Below are 25011 nucleotides of genomic sequence, written 5' to 3' on the forward strand. Positions count from 1 at the left end.
TTATGGAGGAGGTCTACTGCCCTTGATCTGAACTTCACGGTGATACCTCACATGCATGGTGCAATTGCTGTTTAGTGTTTACATATGATTCCAGACTGAAGCTTGCGTTCGCCTTTGCGCGAGAGCGGGGGGGGACAGGGGTGCTTTTTTTTTTGTTTTTCTTTAATTATTTATTTTGCTTTTTTAATTTATTTTTAAACTGTTCCTTTCATTTTTTTTAATCATTTTTATTGTTATCTCAGGGAATGTAAATATCCCCTATGACAGCAATAGGTAGTGACAGGAACTCTTTTTTGAAAAAATTGGGGTCTATTAGACCCTAGATCTCCCCTCTGCCCTCAAAGCATCTGACCACACCAAGATCGGTGTGATAACATTCTTTCCCAATTTCCCAATGGCACTGTTTTACATCCGGCGAAATCTAAGTCATGAAATTCTTATAGCTTTCTGTTTCTTAGGCCGTAGAGATGATTGGAGCCATTCTGGTCTCTGATCGGCTCTATGGTCAGCTGGCAGAACCACCGGCTGCATTCTCAGGTTCCCTGTTGGGACAGGAGAGCCAAAGAAAACCATGGAAGATGGTGGGGGGGGGGGAAACATTCCCTCGCACTGCTTGTAAAAGCAGTCTAGAGGCTAATTAGCCACTAGGATTGCTTTTACATGAAAGCCGACCGCTGGTTGAAAAGAATGATACCAAGATGATACCTAAATTCGCAGGCATCATTCTGATATAACCGCTCAAAGTCCAGCAACATACCAGTATGTTGCTGTTCCTTGTTGGGCATATATTGTAACATTTTTTTCATGCAGCCTGTGGGCTGCACGAAAAAAAGAGACTGATCGGTGGGTATGCCCACTTTTAGAATGCCTCCCTTCATCCACCCTCTTCTAATAATGGGCATACATGCACCATTTTGTTTTTAACTGTGGTGGTTAAATCACCTCCTACAGCGCTGGAGTCATGGCTTTATGTATCATCGGAGCAAACGCTGTTGCTGTCAAGATAGATAAATTCGGTCTGCAACTGAATGGCGCACCTGCTAAGCAAATGATGGTTAACAATAAAACAAAGTAACCATACAGTATAACAGTAAGACATACCATACCTGCAAAGCAAATAAAAAAAAAAATAGCAAAAAATAAAACATTTTTTAACGCAATCTGTGCCTAAAATTTATATATGCCGAAGAATGGGGGCATCCGCCCCAAAAGTTAGGAGCAAATCGCTCCACCACCCCTGCTGCCCCCATGCTTCTGCATATATGCTCTTTTTTTTAACTGTGGTGGTGAAATCACCGTGGGAGCAAACGCTGTTGCTGTCAAGATAAATAAATTTGCGCTGCAGCTGAATGGCGTACCTGAAAACAAAAAAATGGTTAACAATAAAACACAGTAAACAGTAAAGTATAAAAAAATTACATACCTGAAAATCAAACATGATACAACATAATAACAATAAAACATTGCAGAATAGAATATAGTAAAAAAAAAGCAGAACAATAGAAAGAATAGAGAGAGAGAGAACAATAAAATGGTAACTATTTTTTTTTTCTTTTTTTTTTTGTGTTTTTTTTTTACACTTTTTTTTGTAACTGTAACGGTTGTAACTGTAATGGTTCCAGGTTCGGGTCTCTCAAAATGTGATGGCATCTTGGGAGACCTTGTGAAAGTATGTCCTAGTCTGTGTAGTGCTGTACCCTACACTAATACGCCACTAGTGTATGGTAGCGTTCAAAACATTCACCAATGCAAAGATCAGGATTGTCAGGACAGGAGGGACAATAATAGCGGTTGTCACATCTATATCCGCACTTGCTACAGACATGACATCTTCTTTGGGGGGCTCATTGGGTAGGGGTACCAGGGAGGACATAGGGAAAATGCCTCCCATGCAGCCGGCTTACTGAATTTGGATTGGGAAGGTGAGGTGAAGCACCGTATGGAAACAGAAGGGCTCTGACAATCTCTTCCTGGAATTTAAGGAAGGATCCAGTCCGTCTTGAAGCTTTGTATAGCACATGAGCGTTCAGCAAAGCCAATTCAAATAAGTATACAGACACTTTTTTGTACCAGCGTCTGGCCTTACGGGCAACTAGGTACGGTGCCAACAACTGGTCATTGAGGTCCACCCCTCCCATATTTTGGTTATATTCATGGACACAGAGGGGTTTCTCCACAACACCAGTCACCGTAGTAATTTGGACCGTCTTGTCTGCATGACGGGAAGAAAGAACGAAAACATTCTTACTATCCCTCCACTTCACAGCAAACAAGTTATTACACTTCAAGCAGGCTCTCTCCCCCAGCCTAAGACGGGATTCTACAAGCTGCTGGGGAAAGCCCCGATGATTAGATCGCACGGTGCCACATGCGCCAATCTGCTGATCAAACAAGTGACTAAAAATTGGCACGAATAATTGTCCACATACAAATGGTACCCCCTTCTGAATAAGAGTGACACCAAGTCCCACACAATCTTGCCAGCAGTCCCTATGTAATCTGGGCAGTTCAGCGGCTCTACGTGACTATCTCTTCCCTTGTAAACCATAAAACTACATGTATAGCCTGTGGCCCTGTCACAGAGCTTATACATCTTGACCCCGTATCTGGCACGCTTGCTGGGAAGATACTGTTTGAAAGACAATCGGCCAGAAAACTTAATCAGGGACTCATCAACGCAAACAACTTGGTGGGGAATAAACAAGTCTGCAAAACGTTGGTTGAAGTGTTTTACGAAGGGCCGAATTTTGTAGAGCCGATCATATCCAGGGTCTCCACGAGGACAACAGAATTCATTGTTGTTGAAATGCATGAACCGCAAGATCTGCTCATATTGTGCCCTGGTCATGGAGGCAGAGAACACAGCATATGGTAAATTGGGTCAGTGGACCAATATGACTGCAACATACTCATTTTAACTATGCCCATGTCGAGGGATAGGCCCAGAAAGGTCTTAAATTCGGAAACCGTAATTGGTTTCCAATCTCTGGCAAGGGAGGACTGGGGGTTAGCAGTGATGAATTGACCAGCATTCAAATTAATTTGGTCCACAATAGATCTATAGAGATCTTCTGTGAAAAACAGCGAATAAAAATCAAGTAACGTAAAATCAACTGTTTCCACCTGATTTCCGGGTTGGCCAGTGAATGGGGGAAGTACGGGTGCTGCAGAAGTGGTGGGTTCCCAATTAGGATTAGCAAATGCAGCAGGAAGGGCACTATGGGCTCGACGGGCCTATCTTTGTCTTCTTGGTGGCAGCGGGACACTACTTGTGCTTGCCACCTTGCCAGCTTGGACTGCACTTATGGGACTCGCCACGTCACCACGTGTTACTGCAGTGCTGGTTTGACTACGACCAGGGTGTACTAGGCCGCTGGTGCTTGCCAGTTCACCAGAAGGATGAGCGACACTAGTACTTCTCTGCTCCATACGAGAGCCCTGCGGTTCTTGCACGTCAACAACAGCGGAAGAAGATCGAGGTCTGGTACGCCTGACCTTGGTAGGGACCATAACTCCATCATCAGAGCTATCTGTCATGGAGCCGCTGTGGTCTACAGGATCGTATTCTGAGCCTGAATATGACAGATGAGTGACTTCCTCTTCACTATCTATCATGCTCAGAAACCTGTAGGCCTCTTAACTAGTGTACCTTCGATTTGCCATTTTGGGCTCTAAATCTACTGGTACACTAGTGAGACTCGCAGGTAAAAAAGCTCCTAGGCTGTCAGCAACTGTATCAAATGCTACCAAAAAAACTGTTAGCGTTCGCAGGGATCAGGCCTGACTCTGCGAACCCTGCAGTTATGTGTTTAGTGTTTTGTAAGTGACAGTGATCGATCAATACTGCACTTGGGTGGGCTGGGCTGGGCTGGGCAGAGGGGCAAAACGCAGGTGCTAGCAGGTATCTGGGCTGATCCCGCTAACACTGCGTTTTTGGAAACCCTAAACTGCTGGGGACGCTAGTATAGATCTGATCAGATCAGATATCGATCCGTTCAGACACTATACCACTAAGGGAGGTGTATGCTGCGTGTGTTGGTATTAGCAGTACTGGCGATAATCTGACGCTGCCTGGGGTGACGTAGACCCTATCTGACTCTAAAACCTAACTGATATCACCCGCCGGGCGATCAGGGGGTTAAACCTTTATTGAGTAATAAACGGCGGGTATAAAAAACAAACTAACTAACCAGTGTCACCCGTAACACTTATACGGTGATCACTGGTGAAAGGATTGACTAGGGGGCAATCAGGGGGTTAAAACCTTTATTAGGTAGTATATGGGGGTACCTGATGCTATAAAAGGCTGACGGTAAATCAAAATAACTAACAGGCTAACTAGCGTCACCCGTGACACTTATACGGCAATCAGAAAAATGATAGATTAGTGACACTGGCGATCAAAGGGTTAAACTTTTATTAGGGGGGTTAGGGGGTACCCTAGACCTAAAGGGGCCTACCACTAACAGCCCTAACACTTATACCAGTCACAAATTACACCAATGTAGTGATCAGTAAAATAATAAAAACTGCTATTGGTGTCACTGTGACAGGGGGTGACAGGGGGTGCAGGAGGGTGATCGGGGGATGTTTTATGTGCCTATGTGTACTAGTGTTAGTGTAGTGTTGGTGCAACTCACAAAGATGTCTTCTCTCCTCGGGAGCCGGGACGAAAAGGCTCCATGATGAGACATGACATCACTTCCTCTGCTTCTGTTTACATTTCAAAAGCAGAGGAAGCTTCTCATTCGTTAGGATCGATCGTGAGGGGGTGGCCATAAATCATGGGAGGGGAGTAACGTACGGGTACATTACTCTGCCTGCCCGTGCCATTCTGCTGCAGTATATCTGCGCGAGGTGGTCGGCAAGTGGTTAAGCACAGATCAGCTGGAGGAATGGGGATGATAGACATTCAAGACTACCAAAGGGCAGCAGTACTAGACCAAATCAAATACTGGTTTAGAAAAAAGGAGGAACCAATTTGGGTTGACATAGAAACCGCCCTGTCTAACACACATAACCTCACCTCTATGTTAATCTATGACACATGGCGGTCATTGGACATTTCCTCACTATCTCCCCCTATAGCATCAATACGAGCTTGGCGAATCCTACTTAAGTAGTCACAACAGTCCACTCAGGTAAAACTACATGACCTTCCAATCCACGCATTAAATTCAATTATCCCTTTTCTGTATTCTAAACTTCTATATGAGTATGGTCTAACTAAAATACAACACTTCTTCTCTAACACCAAACCTAAAACATGGGAATGTCTGAGTGAAGAGTTCCACCTTCTGAACAATACACAGTTTGTCTGCCTCCGTATCTTACACTTCCTGTCAAACTTCCCTTGTCTATAATAAAAGTCCCCCCTCATATTTGGAAATTCCTCTCATCATACACATCCCAGTAAAAGGGCATCTCTCTAATCTACAACACACTGCATGACAAAACCTTACTCCAAAAAATCTCCTCCTTGGGAGAAAATGGGAAAAAGATTTGAACGAATCCTATTCTCTTAAACAATGGCAAGCTGCCTTCCAATCATCACATAAATTCTTTAAATGTAGCAACTACTGGGAATTGACACTAAAAATCTTGCACAGATGGTACTTCACGCCCTATCGGTTAGTCAAATTCTACCCAAACAGATCCCCCAACTACTGGCACAATTGTGGACAAACAGGTAGTCTGTTACACATTCTTTGGGAATGCCCGAGCCTCACTAGCTTCTGGAGGCGGATATTCTGCTCATTGTCCTCAGTTACAGGAATTCTCAAGCCTTCCAACCTGGGACATGCTATTCTCAACCACTTCAGAATTTACCCCCTTCCTGACCAGAGCACTTTTTGTGATTCGGCCCAGTGTCGCTTTAACTGACAATTGCACGGTCGTGCGACGTTGCACTTAAACAAAATTGACGTCCTTTTTTCCTCACAAATAGAGCTTTCTTTTGATGGTATTTGATCACCTCTATGGTTTTTATTTTTTGCACTATAAACAAAAAAAGAGGGACAATTTTGAAAAAAAAGTAATATTTTTGCTATAAAAATATCCCCCAAAAATATATAAAAAACAAATTTTTCCTCAGTTTAGGCTGATATGTATTCTTCCTCATCAGCGCACATCAGTGAAGGAGAAAAATTACTTATTTACAAAATTTACTAAGAGAAACTAAAAAAAACTTTTTTTTTTTCAACATTTACAGGTTTTTGTTTTTTTTTTAAGAGAAAAATACAATTCCCAGTAGTGATTAAATACCACCAAAAGAAAGCTCTATTTGAGTTAATAAAATGATAAAAATTTCATATGGGTACTGGCTATTGAACTTCATTTTTATCGGCTAGTCGTACGCGTTGTACGTCACCATGTTCTTGACTAACAGAATTTACGACAACATTTGTGCGACCGCGTGTATGCAAGACAAGTTTGAGACAACATCCATCAGAAATAAATCCAGGATTTTGCTGTCAGAATGTCCGATCGTGTGTACACGGCACTTGAGTTCTTGCAGCCACCGCTGTTTAGTTGCAAAAGCGGTGGTCTCTTTTAGGATCAGGCTAGTGCATTAAAGGATAAAATTATAGAAATCTAGTTAGAGTGTGATGGCCATGTTGTAAGAATTCCAAAGTATTGATGAGTGTACTTATTACTAACACTAAACAGCGCAATTTAATCATAAACATTTTATTAAAAGTTTAAACTTCCTACTTTACATACTGTATGCAGTATATATAGGAGTCCATTGCTTCATATCCTCCACAGAAATATTCACCCTTTACATAGTCTATTAACTAAGATAAAAAAAAAAAAAAAAACTTTTTTCATAGTCTATTAAACCAGGGTTAAAAAAAAAGCTCTCGCTAGTGATAGTGAAGTGTGCATGTAGAGTATGTTTTTAAAGCTGAAATTTGTTTTTTAAAGCCCTGATTTGTCGCTGCTGCAGTTAAGCAACACTTATGCCCCGTACACACGGTCAGATTTTCCAATGGAAAATATCCGATCGGAGTGTGTTGTCGGAAATTCCGACCGTGTGTGGGCTCCATCGGACATTTTCCATCAGATTTTCCGACACACAAAGTTGGAGAGCAGGAGATAAAATTTTCTGACAACAAAATCCGTTGTCGGAAATTCCGATCGTGTGTACACAAATCCGACGGACAAAGTGCCACGCATGCTAAGAATAAATAAAGAGATGAAAGCTATTGGCCACTGCCCCTTTTATAGTCCCGACGTACGTGTTTTACGTCACCACGTTTAGAACGATCGGATTTTCCGACAACTTTGTGTGACCATGTGTATGCAAGACAAGTTTGAGCCAACATCCGTCGGAAAAAATCCTAGGATTTTGTTGTCGGAATGTCCGAACAAAGTCCAACCGTGTGTACGCCCTATTACAGTCAGAGCTCATCTCTCTGTCACTCTGCTCTCTCCTTCTATCAGCATTATTCTTGTAGCACATGAGCATTGCAATACACCCGATTGGCTCCTTGTGCTGCTTATTCGTCTCTCAGTCTGAGCCCTGCTGTTTAGAAATTGCTAGAGGCTAAAACAAGTAAATATTTGGTATTTACACTGCTTGCAAAAACCAAAACATTTGTATTTATGAATACAGAACTGCATTTATTTATGTCTTTTGTTTCAATATTTCTTTATTGAGGATAAGATGAAGGAAGAAATGGTGATACATTGTTAAACATATCAATACCAGTAACAAGTAGCTGTAAAACTGTAACATATAATTGAGTATAAAGGGTTACATATTGACCAGAAGTGGCCTAGAGAAGGCCTGAGGGGGGGGGGGGGGGGAAGAAAGAGAAGAAAGAGAGGAAAGGGGAGGTAAGGGTAACGAGGATGATGGGGAATAAGAAGTTGGGGGGGGGGGGTATTTATGTCTTTTATATCTGCCTGGAGTTCAGATTTAATTAGTTAGCTTTAAAGACCACATCATTTATGTTTTACATATTATTGATAGATCTCAGTCCACCAACAGATAGTAGAAAAGTATAACTAATCACCTTCGGCTTTCCATCCTCTAATGCCAGGGTCATTAGAGTGCAAGCTTCTCCACAAACATGTTTATGCAATATATTGAAATGGGAAATGAATAAAACGTGGCACATCTATGGTGCTCATTTATTCGGCACTCATAAGCTTTAAAAAGGATCAATGTATCTGATTTCAATCAACCAAAAATACATAAGTTTTAAGCAGACAATGATAAAAAATAATTGAATATAATCTTTGAAACTGCCATTACCTCTATCTCGTGTCACATATTACCACCCTGCCATAAGTCCATCCCAGGCAGGTCAATTGCAGATTAGAGGGCAGGGCTTACTGATTGGGATACACCCTATTATTTTAAAGAGATTTCCATATTTATTGGAATATTGAGCAGCCCTCTGTAATTCTTACTTCTTAGTGACTAGTAAAACTGTGAGTACCCATGGGAAAACACTTCCTTTGCATAACATTAAAGAGCTTCTATTTTGACTGAAGATGTTATTACTAACATCTCTTTCTAGCTATATAGGTTGAAATAGACTTTACAGCTTGAAGTTCAGTTTTCTTTCTTGAACATTTAAGACCCATTTGGACTTTTCTGTTAGTTAAAATAATTACAATGGGGCTAATAGCAGAGTAACAAGAATCAAAGAAAATACGTGCATCGGTAAATCGTGGAGATAGTGGAAAAGTACAGAGAGTAAGGATCCAAAACAAGTTGTCTAGACCAAAACTCACTATGTACATCATGACTAATGTAAAGACAGCTTTGGCAGCACGAATCTCTGCATGTTTGGTGTTTAGAGTTGGAATACATTTGACCTGTTTACCATGCTGGAAGAAAACATAAAGCAGATAACCGCTGGATAGCATCATTAGACTCAAAAAGAACAAATCCCGAACAACATAGATCACTCCATTCCCTAAGTAAATCAGATAATTTGGAAAGATCACAAAGCAGAAATTGTAACTCATAATGTATCTGGAAGTAACATTCTTGATGGAGGCTGTAGAGTAGGCCAGCCGAGTACTACTTATGATGAGATTGAAAGTCCATAGAAAGAGCATTATTGGGAACAGAGAGTCAAGGAGCTTCTTCTTTGTATTCATCCAACGTTGATGGGTTGGAGTGATAGAAATACACTGATAACATCCTAGCAAGGAAGTAATGCTGACAGACATGGCTCTTCCTACACAGTAAAGATAAAGGCTTATCTGGCAGGATAAATCACCAAATACCACATATGTTCCAGTAGACTGTAGGGTGATTGGAAGCCCCCATGTCAGTATCACTAGCAAATTAGCTAAAGCCAGCTTACCAAGGATAATTTCTCCAGTGGTTACTCTGCCATGGTTGTGAAAGGTGTGCACAAAAGCAAATAAAATGATGAGATTGCCAGGGATTCCTATCGTGTCTAATGAAATATAACTAATTATATCAAGGACAAGCCAGGTCCCCATTGCGTGCTTTACGGCAGAACTTCTTTACAGGCCAGTATCTGTAAGATAAATATATTACATTACTGATTATAATATATTTATTTCAAATTCATTAAGTTCAATCTGTAACAAACTCAAAGGGCTTTGGTCCAGAGACAGTAAAGCAAACTGCTCCAAGGCACTATGGATACATTTGGGCTTGATTTTCTAAACATGGAGAGTGCAAAATCTGGTGCAGTTCTGCATAGAAATCAATCAGCTTCCATTTTTTTTTGTCAAAGCTTAATTGAACAAAGGTGAAGTTAGAAGTGGATTGGCTACCATGCACAGCTGCACCAGATTTTGCACTTTCCAGTTTTAGTAAATCAACCCCATTGCGCCATACAGGAAAAAAAAAAATCACTCAATCGCACATCATATTAGTAAATATAACTTTTCATACAATTAGAAAACATTTCTCAAAATCTTTTTTTATTAAATTCAGCTGATTTTCTCATTACGGTCTTCTTTCGTAAAACATTCAACAGCCTGTTTACTTTTGCTGTAGAAAACATCTTCCTATATTGATGCCATAATCTAATTTTGTTCACACATCACACGTCTCCTTGTCTTTTGTCTTTGGAAAAAAGTCTCTACACTGAACTTGGATATATTTTCACAAATTGAATAAATCACTGTTAACTTTTTTAACTTCCAAGGCACGATTATTCTAACCTTTTGTTAGTAATACTAGGTCTCATCTTTATTAATTTGATGGTTTGCTTTGTACCCTCTTTAAATTCCCTATCTCCTTCCATAAGCAGGGTTACAAGTTATTTATGCAGGAATGGTATTAGGCCTTATGCACACTGGATGTTTTTAACTCTGTTTTTAGTGGCACCTGGCTTTTTTTCTGCCTCTAACTGCCCCTGCATGTTTGCCTTGTATCCATGCACACATAGGTATTTAGAGGACTTTAGAGGCAGGGGCATTTAGTGGCAGAAAAAAAACCCACTGCCAGCATGTCCAGGTGCAGCAGCGTTTTGGCAGAAAAAACTCTTGATGCATGTAAATGCATCTTTATGCTAAATTATTTTTCTGGCCACAGAAATGAATTAATATCCAAGCGCTATTCCCCCTGTTCACCCAATTCAACCAGAAAATTATTTTATTGATATTTTTATGTATTTCATCCAGAGTACTGCACACCTTTACCTGGTTCAATGAATGCCAACCTTCCTGTAGAATCTATTCGGCAGCACCTTTTTATTCAATGGGCACCTCTGCTGACCACGCAATGGTTACATTTTTGAGCATCATTCCTTCTACCAGTGTTCACCAGAACCTGATCATAGCCTAGTATGGTGCAGGAATCTCCAGAAAAACCCAAACTAGCAGGGGCTGTGACTACCTACATTGTGTGTGGGACGGTCATATTATCCTCATGTGCTAAAATAGGTTGCTTGACCTAAAAGGAGGGTATCCAGGAACATGAGTTAACACCACACTTTTTCTAATACTTTCCATATAAATACATTTGAACACTACTCTTATGCCCCGTACACACGGTCGACTTTGTTCGGACATTCCGACAACAAAATCCTAGGATTTTTTCCGACGGATGTTGGCTCAAACTTGTTTTGCCTACACACGGTCGCACAAAGTTGTCGGAATTTCCAATCGACAACCACGCGGTCACGTACACCACGTACGACGAGACTAGAAAAGGCCTGTTCAGAACCAAGCGCGGCACCCTTTGGGCTCCTTTTGCTAATCTCGTGTTAGTAAAAGTTTGGTGAGAGACGATTCGCGCTTATTCAGACTCGTGGCTTTCAGATCGTTTTCTGACGTTCAGTTTGTGCTTGTGGGTTTGTATCTGCTCTTCAGTGCGTGCAGTCAGTTCGTATCAGAGTTTTCTGTGTGATCTTGCCTGCTCGTTGCTGTTTTTCAGGTCGCTCTTCACAGGCCTTGCTGTTCTTCAGTGCGTTCTGTTACTTCGTTCTGAGCAGCCGACCGTTTTCTAGCCATGTTTCGTATGCGTACTCCTCGTAGGGTTCGTGCTGTGCGGGGGCTTGGTGTTGGGGTCCTGACCTTGACACAAGTCCAGTCCATGAACAGGGTGGGGAGGAGTTCATGGACCAAGAATTGGTTGCTTCAGCGTGACCAGTTCTCTCATATGCCTTTGCTCCGTGAGATCCGTGAGAATAATCCTGATGATTTCAGGAACTTTCTCAGGATGAAGGACCCCGTGTTTCACCGTTTGTTGGCTTCGCTGACCCCCTATATCAGCAGGCAGGATACCTACATGAGGCAAGCCATCACTCCGGAGCAGAGGTTGGTCGCTACCTTGCGGTATTTGGCCACAGGGAGAAGTCTGCAGGACTTGAAGTTCTCGACAGGCATCTCCCCCCAGGCTCTGGGGATCATTATCCCAGAGACCTGTTCTGCCATCATACAGGTCCTGCAGAAGGAGTATATGAAGGTAAGATTTTTATTCTTTTATATCACATTTTATTGTATTGAATGTTTGATAATATATTGTATTTCTTTCCTCATTCCCTAATTACCATGATTGTAATATGCTGTGAATGTCCCCTTTGTCCTCATGCATGCTGGATTTTTATGTAATTATTATTTTATGTCCTTCATACATATTTGCCCTTCAATAACCTCCCCAGCATGGTGTCTCCTGCCCTATATTCACCTCATGTAGTCACTTAACAATGTATTTTATCAGCTCCATAGTAGTGCTTTACCCCAAACACCCCCTAAAATGTTTGGTAATGTTATTTTTGTTTTAAATTCAGGCAGAGTGCCAGAGGCTTTTTTTTTGTGGTGTCCCCAAATAATTTTTAGTAACCCTCCCTCCCCCAACTGCTAAGTCAGCTGATCCCAATTCTCTATCCTCAATCATCTATCTGCTGACTTTGCCAAACCCATACACACTATACCCATCTCTTTACTGGTCAGATTTATGGATGAATTCCCCAAAGCATGTAGTGCAAGGGCCTGCCTGTATACTTTCCAATGGTACCGTTTAAAGTTTTTGTATCCTATTATTATCTTGATAGGTAATAGCAGAATGTTCAAATGTGCTCAAATGTGTACAGTGTGTATTTATATCTTTGTATTATGACACTTCTTACCTGTCCAGTGGTCTGCCAATAGTGTAACTAAGGAGGGGCTGTTCCAAGTAATACCCATTATTTAGGCATTCATCTCTCAATGAAGTGAAGAGGGTTACCTGTCCAAGAGTTCCCCCCCCCTATAATGTTAGAAATGGCCCATGAGAGGGGGGGGGGATATGATAGGTGTACCTTATACTTTGTTGTTGTTAAATTCCCCTTAATAAATGCTATCTGGAGGTTGGCCCATAATGTTTGTGTCTAATCTGCTTGCCATGTTTCTGTGAAAAAATAGTAATGTTTATTGTTTTTTCCTCAACAGTTTCCTTCAACGCCACAGGAATGGCAGACTGTGGCCTCCCACTTTGTCCAGCGGTGGGACTTTCCTAACTGCGGAGGGGCAATTGATGGGAAACACGTCCACATCGTCCCACCACCCAACTCGGGGTCGTACTATTATAATTACAAGGGGTTTAATAGTATAGTGATGTTGGCGGTGGTGTCGGCTAATTACGAGTTCCTGTATGTGGACGTGGGGAAGAATGGCCGGATGTCCGATGGTGGAGTCATCACCCAGATGGAGTTCTACAGGCGTCTCCAGAATGGCAGCTTGGACTTGCCACCTCCAGAGGACAATGTTGAAGGTCTCCCATTTGTGTTCGTTGCTGATGAAGCATTTGCGCTGGGGGACCACCTGATGCGGCCATTCCCAATGAGGACCCTCACCCCGGAACAGAGGGTTTTTAATTACCGGCTGGCAAGAGCCCGAAGAGTGGTGGAGAACACATTTGGAATCCTGGCCAGCCGGTTCCGATTATTTCTGACACCCATCCATATGGCGGAGTATAAACTGAACCATATAATACTTGCCTGCTGTGTTCTCCATAATTTTTTAAGAAAACATTCAGCCAACTATGCTGGCTCAGTTGGGCCTGAGGCCGGAATCCCAAATCCATCAACACTGACGGCGCTTGAAAGTGGCCGTCCTGGCTTGCCCTCCCTGAGTGCCCGTGATGTCCAGTTACGATACCTGGAGTTCTTTGCGGGTAGGGGGGCTATCAATATGCCAGACAATCTGTGAAACCTTTTTCAAATAAAAAACAACCAAAAGAAATTCTTTGTGGACATTTACTGCTTGTGTTTGTTTTAGCTGACCCTGACAGAAATGTGTTGAGTGCAGAAAATGTCGTGATTGGGTAACCTTATAAAAAACAGTGTTGGCTGGTACTTCCTAAATGCAAAAACACATTTCACTACAAGTGCACTTGCAACTGCACTGAACCTGCACTTGTAGTGCAAAGTGTATTTGCTCTTAGGAAATAACCCCCATTTTTGCATAAAACAGCAATTACATCACCCCAAAAGTGTTGTAGTGTTGAGACAATAATCCACACATTCTTGAGTAAGCCACTTTTTTATACCTGCACAATCACATGTGCATTTACCAAAGGTTTTTAAAACAAACCAACATGTTTGTTGTATAACAATTTTTGCAGTAGCATTATCAAAACTCGAAATATCCATTTCAGATAAAACAGGCCTGTGTAAAACCAACAAGAAAGCCAAAAAACTTGAACTTACAAAGTTCACATTAGGTAAAACCTGAAGGCTATATCAGACATCAGTATTTAGGTTTGATATAGCGTTTAGATGGGGGGAAATCACCCCTGGAAAAGCCAAATTTGGAAGATGCACACCAATTTACGAATGTCAACATGTGCTATCTGCCATCAGGGGGGATCAAGGGACGTGTTTTGGGGGAGCAAGCCCTTCCTCACCGCGACTTTATAATTGAGGAAGGGGTTGCACCCCCAAAACGCGTCCATTGATCTCCCGTGATGGCAGATAGCACATGTTGGCACACTGTGTGCATCCTCCAAATTTGGCTTTTCAAAACATTGAAAAAATTTTTATAAGATTGGACCACAATAAAACAAGTGATTTTGTGGGGTTTAAATTCGCCCCAAAACATCAATGATGTTATTATTTTTTTTAATAACATCACTGATTTGTTGCTGTATGTTGTGCAATTCCAAATTACACCCCATGATCTCCCCGATCAGGATCTGGGCACTTTCAGAAGTAAAGCGTTCTCTATCCCTCACATCACGATCACCTAAAAAGAGATAAAGAACAAAAAAAAAGGTCTCAAAAATCTGCCACCATCCATCTCTTTTACCTGAGCCTGTGGTCGCAGACACTCACCTGTTGTGGTGCCAATCTCCACCACATCTTCTTCTTCCTCCTGCTCTTCTTCTTGTGTTGGTGGTATTTCACCTTCTTTCATAGGTGGGGGGTCTGTGTTCTCCTGGGATGAGGGGTGTCCTCCGAGTCTTTTCTCCCCTATGTAAAACAAAAATGGTATAATTAGCACACAGATATTTGATGGCAGAACTATAAATAGGAAACATTGCTTGGAAGTGGGGTACAATTGTCTATTTTAGCCGAGTTCCAAGATGTATATTTTTTATTGGCCTTTGTCAAGCTGCAATACTTTACCTGTTGAGTACAAGCTTCACAGATGTAGCCCCCCCTATAGTATACACTGGAGCACCTGTGTGCCCCCCCTAATAAAAATGGTGTTCTGGGGTCCCACACTAGTGCTCCAGTGTCCAGATGTGAAAACAGCTGCTCAGTGTCCTCTCCTTACACATAATCTAGTTGGCATTTCATTCTAGTAACAAACCCATCTACACAAACAAATATTTGGCATCCAAGTAGGCCCCAAAAAATGTGTGAAAATGCATATGGCCTAAACAATGGTGTTCTAGAGGCCGAAAGAAAAATGTTTGATACGAACGAATAATGGGCCCATGAACATTAAAGTTGCCCTTTTAAACGTTACAATTAATAAAAGCATATGGAGCAGAATGAACGGAATAAAGACAGAAAGAATAGGAACACAGCACAACTACTTACTTTTTTGCAGCACTCTCCGGATCTTTCAGTACTGCTCTGGCTCTCTCAACTTCAGGTCCGACCACCGCTTCCTGAGCTGATCTTTAGATCTTCGTACCCCGAAATTCCTGTGAAGGCTTTTGATCACTTTAGCAATGATTTTTGCCTTTCGGATGTTGGGGTGGGGGTAAGGCCCATATTTTCCGTCATAGTCGGACTTCCTCATGATGTCGACCATCTCCAACATCTCCCCAAAGGACATATTTGTGGCCTTAAAACGTCTCCTTCTGGATCGGGACGTGCCTGGATCCGGGCTTTCCTCCTCCTCCTCCTCGTTGCTAGAATTAGCATGCACCTGCTGTAACTCCGCCATGTGCTCTTCACCCACTGCGCCGAACGAAAAGGGGCGGGGAATAGACTAGAAAGAACGTCAGGGGCGGGCGGAGTTACACACATGCGCAGTGTGTATAAAGCGTAACACGCGTGTGTATTACGTACAATCTGTGAGCGGAGGAAGGAGCATTGGACGCGCCGATCGTAAGAACGAAGGTAAGAGACAAACTTGTGCCTATACTGCTTCTAGATTGAGGCCTATATTGTAACAAGATTAGGAGAGTTTTGTCTGACATTAGGCTTTGTCTTGTGTTGTGTCTTGCAGTGAACATGGATATCTTATTAAAAGATAATGACTTCATGTCAGTATTCGTAGAGATGCTAAGAGAGCTGCCCTGTCTGTGGGAGATTACCCACCCCCATTTCAAGAACCAAGCAAAGAGGAAGGCAGCACTGGAGCAATTGTGTGAAATTGTGAAGCAGGTGATCCCCACGGCAGACATCACCTATTTAAAGATTTTCATTGGTGGCCTGAGGAGCACATATCTAAGGGAGCGCAAGAAAGTCCTGGATTCACAGAGATCCAGAGCAGCAGATGACATCTATGTCCCCAGGATGTTGTACTACGACAGGCTGCACTTTCTGGCAGGCCAGACTGAACCCAGGCCATCCCTCTCCAGTCTTCCTTCCACGCTTCCTTCCCCCCCGGCTGAGGCTTCTGACGCCCAACCTGGGCCTTCCAGGCCACATGTGGAGGAGCCCAGATTGAGCCAGGTATAGCATTCCTCTAAATATTTCTGCTTGTACAATCAATGATGTTAACTAGATGTTAGTTGGGAGTACTAATTTATGATTGTGATTGATGAAGCAAAAACTAAAACCATGTCCCTTTTTCATACACAGGGAAGTCTCAGCCAGGAGGTGGCCGGGCCGAGCCGGCTGGCTGATCTGCAGGTCCCTCCACCCCCCCTGAAAACAGAAAGTGGCAGTAGGAGGAGTACCCTAGAGGAGGCTGCTATAGGATTCTTTTGGAGGGCTACAGAGGTCCTGGGAGCACCACACACCAAGGAGGAGAACATTGCTGCCTTTATAGCATATAAAATGCAGAGGATGAAGGAGGGCCAAAAAGTCATGTGTGAGGCCCTCATATCGGAGGCTCTGGAAAAAGGTATGAGGGGCCAAATTACACCTCAGACACACCTTCGCGTTGGTCCTCCTCCTCCTCCTGCAGGTCCTCGTCCTTCCTCTCCTCCAGGTCCTTCCAGTCCTCCTCCATGTCCCCCAGTCCTCCTCCAGGTCCTCCCAGTCCTCCTCCTCCTCCTCCAGGTCCTACTCCTCCTCCTGCCACATCTCCAACTGCACAGCCACAGCCCGGAAGGAAGCGTGGAAGGAAGACCAGACAGTGATTGCCCTGGATCCAGTCTGGTCGGCCAAAAAATGCAGCCTCTTGTGGTACCACAGCCTGGGGACACAGATGTCATCTGCTGCTATTCGGATCTCTGCGAATTCTGGACCAGATTGCCCTCCCTTACATATGGACTCCTCAGGCCACCAATTTTGATGTTGAAGAATTGATGTCTGCCGTGGGGGTCCCAGGCTTCGCTAATTTCTCTTGTTGATCCAGTGTTGCCTTCCTCTTTGTTTGGTTCTGATCCCTTAATAAAGGATTTTTGTTTGGAATTATACTCTCCTATGTGTTTTACTTCAAAAATGACAGTTGGTTTGTGAGGATTAGGGATGAGCTTCGTGTTCAAGTCGAACCCATGTTCGACTCGAACATCAGCTGTTCGATCGTTCGCCGAATTGCGAACGATATGGGCCGTTCGCGCCAAATTCGTGTGGCGCGTCACGGCCCATAATTCACTGCGGCATTGCAGTGCATTGCTTGCTGATAATTGGCCAAGCATGCACTATGACCCGCATGCTTGGCCAATCACAGCGCCACCTTAACAGAGAGCCATAATTGGCCAAAGCCAAGGAGGCTTTGGCCAATTATGGCTCAGGGGATTTAGTACACGCCCCACACTATATAAGGCCGCCTGCACGGCGGCCCTGTGCAGTGTGTTCCGGTGTGCTTAGAGAGAGAGAGAGACAGTGTCATTTCATTTGAGTTAGCTAGATTAGGCAGGACAGTCAGTCAGTTAGCTGCACTTAAAGTGTATTGTGTATATATATGCATCCCAGGTGTTGCATATATATATATATATATATACACTGTATTCAGTTTAGCTAGATCCGTTCCTGTTATCTTCTAGACTATTTACATTTAGTGCAGTGCGTCCTGCTCACAGTGTTCAGCTAGATCCGTTCCTGTTATATTCCTACTGACAGGCAGGCTTGTCTTGTTACAGTATTTTGAAGAAAATTACTGGTGTTCTTTTGATCCTATCAGTACCACAGTCAGGCAGCTAGACTATTTACATTTAGTGCAGTGCGTCCTGCTCACAGTGTTCAGCTAGATCCGTTCCTGTTATCTTCTTACTGACAGGCAGGCTTGTCTTGTTACAGTATTTTAAAGAAAATTACTGGTGTTCTTTTGATCCTATTAGTACCACAGTCAGGCAGCTAGACTATTTACAGTTAGTGCAGTGCGTCCTGCCCACAGTGTTCTGCTAAACCTACAAGTAAGTGGGGTGCATCCTGCTCACAGTGTTCAGCTAAACCTACAAGTTAGTGGGGTGCGTCCACCTCACAGTGTTCAGCTAAACCTACAAGCTAGTGGGGTGCGTCCTGCTCACAGTGTTCAGCTAGATCCGTTTCTGTTATCTTCTTACTAACAGGCAGGCTTGTCTTGTTACAGTAAATACAGCTACCTGAAGAAAATTGCTGGTGTTCTTTTGATCCTATTAGTACCACAGTCAGGCAGCTAGACTATTTACAGTTAGTGCAGTGCGTCCTGCTCACAGTGTTCTGCTAAACCTACAAGTTAGTGGGGTGCGTCCTGCTCACAGTGTTCAGCTAAACCTACAAGTTAGTGGGGTGCGTCCACCTCACAGTGTTCAGCTAAACCTACAAGCTAGTGGGGTGCGTCCTGCTCACAGTGTTCAGCTAGATCCGTTCCTGTTATCTTCTTACTGACAGGCAGGCTTTTCTTGTTACAGTAAATACAGCTACCTGAAGAAAATTGCTGGTGTTCTTTTGATCCTATTAGTACCACAGTCAGGCAGCTAGACTATTTACAGTTAGTGCAGTGCGTCCTGCTCACAGTGTTCTGCTAAACCTACAAGTTAGTGGGGTGCGTCCTGCTCACAGTGTTCAGCTAAACCTACAAGTTAGTGGGGTGCGTCCACCTCACAGTGTTCAGCTAAACCTACAAGCTAGTGGGGTGCGTCCTGCTCACAGTGTTCAGCTAGATCCGTTCCTGTTATCTTCTTACTGACAGGCAGGCTTGTCTTGTTACAGTAAATACAGCTACCTGAAGAAAATTGCTGGTGTTCTTTTGGTCCTATTAGTACCACAGTCAGGCAGCTAGACTATTTACAGTTAGTGCAGTGCGTCCTGCTCACAGTGTTCAGCTAAACCTACAAGTTAGTGGGGTGCGTCCACCTCACAGTGTTCAGCTAAACCTACAAGCTAGTGGGGTGCGTCCTGCTCACAGTGTTCAGCTAGATCCGTTCCTGTTATCTTCTTACTGACAGGCAGGCTTGTCTTGTTACAGTAAATACAGCTACCTGAAGAAAATTGCTGGTGTTCTTTTGATCCTATTAGTACCACAGTCAGGCAGCTAGAATATTTACAGTTAGTGCAGTGCGTCCTGCTCACAGTGTTCTGCTAAACCTACAAGTTAGTGGGGTGCGTCCTGCTCACAGTGTTCAGCTAAACCTACAAGTTAGTGGGGTGCGTCCACCTCACAGTGTTCAGCTAAACCTACAAGCTAGTGGGGTGCGTCCTGCTCACAGTGTTCAGCTAGATCCGTTCCTGTTATCTTCTTACTGACAGGCAGGCTTGTCTTGTTACAGTAAATACAGCTACCTGAAGAAAATTGCTGGTGTTCTTTTGATCCTATTAGTACCACAGTCAGGCAGCTAGAATATTTACAGTTAGTGCAGTGCGTCCTGCTCACAGTGTTCTGCTAAACCTACAAGTTAGTGGGGTGCGTCCTGCTCACAGTGTTCAGCTAAACCTACAAGTTAGTGGGGTGCGTCCACCTCACAGTGTTCAGCTAAACCTACAAGCTAGTGGGGTGCGTCCTGCTCACAGTGTTCAGCTAGATCCGTTCCTGTTATCTTCTTACTGACAGGCAGGCTTGTCTTGTTACAGTAAATACAGCTACCTGAAGAAAATTGCTGGTGTTCTTTTGATCCTATTAGTACCACAGTCAGGCAGCTAGAATATTTACAGTTAGTGCAGTGCGTCCTGCTCACAGTGTTCTGCTAAACCTACAAGTTAGTGGGGTGCGTCCTGCTCACAGTGTTCAGCTAAACCTACAAGTTAGTGGGGTGCGTCCACCTCACAGTGTTCAGCTAAACCTACAAGCTAGTGGGGTGCGTCCTGCTCACAGTGTTCAGCTAGATCCGTTCCTGTTATCTTCTTACTGACAGGCAGGCTTGTCTTGTTACAGTAAATACAGCTACCTGAAGAAAATTGCTGGTGTTCTTTTGATCCTATTAGTACCACAGTCAGGCAGCTAGACTATTTACAGTTAGTGCAGTGCGTCCTGCTCACAGTGTTCTGCTAAACCTACAAGTTAGTGGGGTGCGCCCTGCTCACAGTGTTCAGCTAAACCTACAAGTTAGTGGGGTGCGTCCACCTCACAGTGTTCAGCTAAAGCTACCTGTAGAAGGTTGGTGGTGTTCTCATACTACAGGCAGGCAGTTGATTTTGCTAGCTGCAGTATCAGTACATATATATATATATATATATATATATATATATATATATATATATATATCCCAGTTTAGTGCAGCTACAGGCCATTAGTATGTCTGGAAGGCCAAGAAGGAGAGGCAGACAGTCACAAGCCAATAAGAGAGGGCAAGCAGGCTCTGTGTCTAGTGCTGGTCGTGGAGACGGTGCATCCTCATCAGCACGTGGCCATGGGACACGCTTGGCCTTTTTTTCGGCAGCTGGCCATGTTGAGCCGCAACATGCGGAAGACTTGGTCAAGTGGATGACCAAGCCGTCCTCATCCTCCTCATCCTCTCTCACCCATGCCCAGGGTACTTTGTCTGGCAAAGCAGCGGCCTCTTCCCTTGGCTCAATGTCATCAGTGACTCCTTCCCTAGCCCCACCATGTCCTCCTGAGGAGTCCCTCGAACTGTTTGACCACAGTGTTGGGTACATGCTCCAGGAGGATGCCCAGCGTTTGGAAGGCTCTGATGATGATACTGAGCTCGAAGAAGGCAGTAACACGAGCACGGACAGAGGTGGTGCCCAAGAAGGACAGCAATCTGGCAGTCATGCTCCCCCTGCTGCAGCATACTGCCAGGTTTGCTCCAGTGATGAGGAGGGAGGGGATGATGAGGTCACTGACTCAACGTGGGTGCCTGATAGGAGAGAGGAGGAGGAGGAGGAGGAGGAGGCGGCACATCACCAACGAGGCAGGATGCCCTCCAGGGGCCAGCCTAAGGGCAGCACATTGACTGCATCACACCCCAAAGCTCCACATGTGCAGGGCGCTGCAGTCTCTGCGCGTTATTCAAAAAGTTCTTTGGTGTGGGCCTTTTTTGAGACGAGTGCATCAGATCGCACCGCTGCTATTTGCAACATATGTCTCAAGCGTATGTCGCGTGGCCAAAACATCTCCCGCTTGGGTACCACATGCTTGACCAGACATATGTTGACCTGCCATGCAGTTCGTTGGCAAGCGTATCTAAAAGACCCACACCAAAGAACAAAGAGGACCTCTGCTTGCTCCTCATCAGCTGAGATTTCCAACCCCACTAGACCTTCAGTCCTCTCTGAGACCTGCACTGAGAGGAATGAAGGTGTAGAATTAGGTGTGTCACAGCCACGTACTTGTGGGCAATCTGATTTTGGTACACCGACGTCAGATTGTACCAGGCAAATTTCCCTGCCCTAGCTGCTGCACCACCGAAAGAAGTTTGCTCCCAGCCATCCACATGCCCAACGGTTGAATGCTAGCTTGGCAAAATTGCTAGCACTTCAACTGCTGCCTTTTCAGTTGGTAGACTCTGCCCCCTTCCGTGAGTTTGTGGAATGTGCGGTTCCTCAGTGGCAGGTACCCAAACGCCACTTTTTCTCACGGAAGGCAATTCCGGCTCTCTACCAGCATGTGGAAGGCAATGTCCATGCCTCGCTGGACAGGGCGGTCAGCGGTAAGGTGCATATTACCGCTGACTCATGGTCCAGCAGGCATGGACAGGGACGTTACCTAAGTTTCATGGCGCATTGGGTGACTCTGCTGGCAGCTGGGAAGGATGCAGGACAAGGTGCAGTAGTGTTGGAGGTTGTTCCGCCACCACGCCTCCAAAATGCTAATGATTGTGACACACCTCTCTTCTCCACCCCCTCCTCTTCTTCTTCCTCCATGGCCTCTTCCTCGGAACCAGCGGTGCTCCGTAGTCGTTCAAGGGGCTACACAAGTACGCAGGCCAAAAGATGCCATGCGGTGCTTGAGCTGGTGTGCTTGGGGGACAGGAGCCACACTGGGGCAGAGGTTCTGTCAGCTCTGCAGGGGCAGGTTCAGAGCTGGTTGACGCCACGCCAACTTAAGGCAGGAATGGTGGTTTGCGACAATGGCACCAACCTCCTCTCTGCCCTCCGACAGGGACAAATGACCCATGTGCCCTGTTTGGCTCACGTCCTTAACTTGGTGGTGCAGCGGTTCTTGGGCAGGTACCTGGGCTTACAGGATGTCCTGAGGCAGGCCAGGAAAGTCTGTGTGCATTTCCGCCGGTCATATAATGCCAGTGCTCGGCTGACGGACCTCCAAAAGGAGTTTAACCTGCCCAAGAACCGCCTAATCTGTGACATGCCCACCAGGTGGAACTCAACGTTGGCCATGCTGCAGCGGCTGCACACGCAGCAGAGGGCCATCAATGAGTACCTGTGCGACTATGGCACCAGGACAGGGTCAGGGGAGCTTGGTTTTTTTTCCCCATGCCAGTGGGCCATGATCAGGGATGCATGCACTGTCCTGTCACCATTTGAGGAGGCCACGAGGATGGTGAGCAGTGACAGTGCATGCATCAGTGACACTGTCCCCCTTGTCCACCTGTTGGAGCACACGCTGCGTGGAATAATGGACAGGGCACTTGAGGCAGAACAGAGGCAGGAAGAGGAGGACTTCCTTAGCTCTCAAGGCCCCCTTTATCCAGACAGTGTTCCTGCGTGCCCGCCGATCACACAGGAAGAGGACGAGGAGGAGGAGGAGGAGGAAGATTGTGTCAGTATGGAAGTGGAGCCTGGCACTCAGCATCAGCAGCAGTCTTTAAGGGATCAGTCCCAAGAAACACATGGACTTGTACGTGGCTGGGAGGAGGTGGCTGCGGACCATGTCGTCCTTAGTGACCCAGAGGACTCCGGACCGAATGCCTCAGCAAACCTACGCTGCATGGCCTCCCTGATCCTGCAAAGCCTGCGTAAGGATCCTCGTATTCGTGGTATCAAGGAGAAGGACCAATACTGGCTGGCAACCCTCCTTGATCCACGTTACAAGGGTAAGGTTGCGGACCTTATCTTGCCATCGCAGAGGGAGCAGAGGATGAAACATCTTCGGGAGGCCTTGCAGAAAGGTCTGTGCAACGCGTTCCCAGAGACTGGGAGGTTACAAACTCCTGTTTCTGGACAACGTGTTGCTGAGGCTTCGGTAAGTCAAAGAAGGAGCGGTGGAGAAGGTGGCCGTCTGACCGATGCGTTCAGACAATTTTTTGGTCCGCAGCCCCAAGGTATGATCGGTTCCAGCAACCATCGCCAGCGTCTGTTTTACATGGTGCAGGAATACCTAGGGGCAAGATCAGACTTGGACACCTTTCCCACCGAAAATCCTCTGGGTTACTGGGTCTTGAGGATGGATCTCTGGCCAGAGCTTGCACAGTATGCAATTGAGCTACTGGCCTGTCCTGCATCCAGCGTTCTTTCGGAACGCACATTCAGTGCTGCTGGAGGCGTGGTAACCGATCACAGGGTGCGTCTGTCCACTGACTCGGTCGATCGACTGACCTTCATAAAAATGAATGAGTCTTGGATCACCACCAGCTACCAAGCACCTGATGCTGATGTAACCGAATAATTTTTTTTGAAATCTCAGATCCCTTCAAAGACTGCCTATGCTGATGCTGAGTGACTATCCCTGAGTAGGGATGAGCTTCGAGTTCGAGTCGAACTCATGTTCGACTCGAACATTGGCTGTTCGCAAGTTCACCGAACAGCGAACAATTTGGGGTGTTCGCGGCAAATTCGAATGCCGCGGAACACCCTTTAAAAGTCTATGGGAGAAATCAAAAGTGCTAATTTTAAAGGCTAATATGCAAGTTATTGTCATAAAAAGTGTTTGGGGACCTGGGTCCTGCCCCAGGGGACATGGATCAATGCAAAAAAAAGTTTTAAAAACGGCCGTTTTTTCAGGAGCAGTGATTTTAATAATACTTAAAGTCAATCAATAAAAGTGTAATATCCCTTTAAATTTCGTACCTGGGGGGTGTCTATAGTGTGCCTGTAAAGGGGCGCATGTTTCCTGTGTTTAGAACAGTCTGACAGCAAAATGACATTTTGAAGGAAAAAACTCATTTAAAACTACCCGCGGCTATTGCATTGCCGACAATACACCTAGAAGTTCATTGATAAAAACGGCATGGGAATTCCCCAAAGGGGAACCCCGAACCAAAATTAAAAAAAAAAAATGACGTGGGGGGTCCCCCTAAATTCCATACCAGGCCCTTCAGGTCTGGTATGGATATTAAGGGGAACCCCGGCCAAAATTAAAAAAAAAAAATGACGTGGGGTTCCCCCTAAATTCCATACCAGACCCTTCAGGTCTGGTATGGATTTTAAGGGGAACCCCGCGCCAAAAAAAAAAAAAAAAACGGCGTGGGGTCCCCCCAAAAATCCATACCAGACCCTTATCCGAGCACGCAACCTGGCAGGCCGCAGGAAAAGAGGGGGGACGAGAGTGCAGCCCCCCCTCCCTCCTGAACCGTACCAGGCCACATGCCCTCAACATTGGGAGGGTGCTTTGGGGTAGCCCCCCAAAACACCTTGTCCCCATGTTGATGAGGACAAGGGCCTCATCCCCACAACCCTGGCCGGTGGTTGTGGGGGTCTG

At 44.9% G+C, this 25011-nt stretch overlaps 1 protein-coding gene across 1 annotated transcript; it reads right to left on the reverse strand.

Moving 5' to 3' along the window:
• Positions 1-8514: 8514 nt before the first annotated feature.
• On the reverse strand, positions 8515-9471 carry LOC141129987 (olfactory receptor class A-like protein 1). The gene has a single exon (XM_073617986.1). It carries the CDS (start codon positions 9469-9471, stop codon positions 8515-8517), a length of 957 nt encoding a protein of 318 aa, XP_073474087.1.
• Positions 9472-25011: the final 15540 nt, after the last annotated feature.

Source organism: Aquarana catesbeiana, linkage group LG02 (assembly GCF_042186555.1).
Source record: "Aquarana catesbeiana isolate 2022-GZ linkage group LG02, ASM4218655v1, whole genome shotgun sequence".
NCBI classification, from domain to species: domain Eukaryota; kingdom Metazoa; phylum Chordata; class Amphibia; order Anura; family Ranidae; genus Aquarana; species Aquarana catesbeiana.

What these genes read in the sequence shown, in the direction of transcription:
- LOC141129987 (XM_073617986.1), bottom strand. Translation starts at nt 9,471, where the DNA reads ATGGGGACCTGGCTTGTCCTTGATATAATTAGTTATATTTCATTAGAC.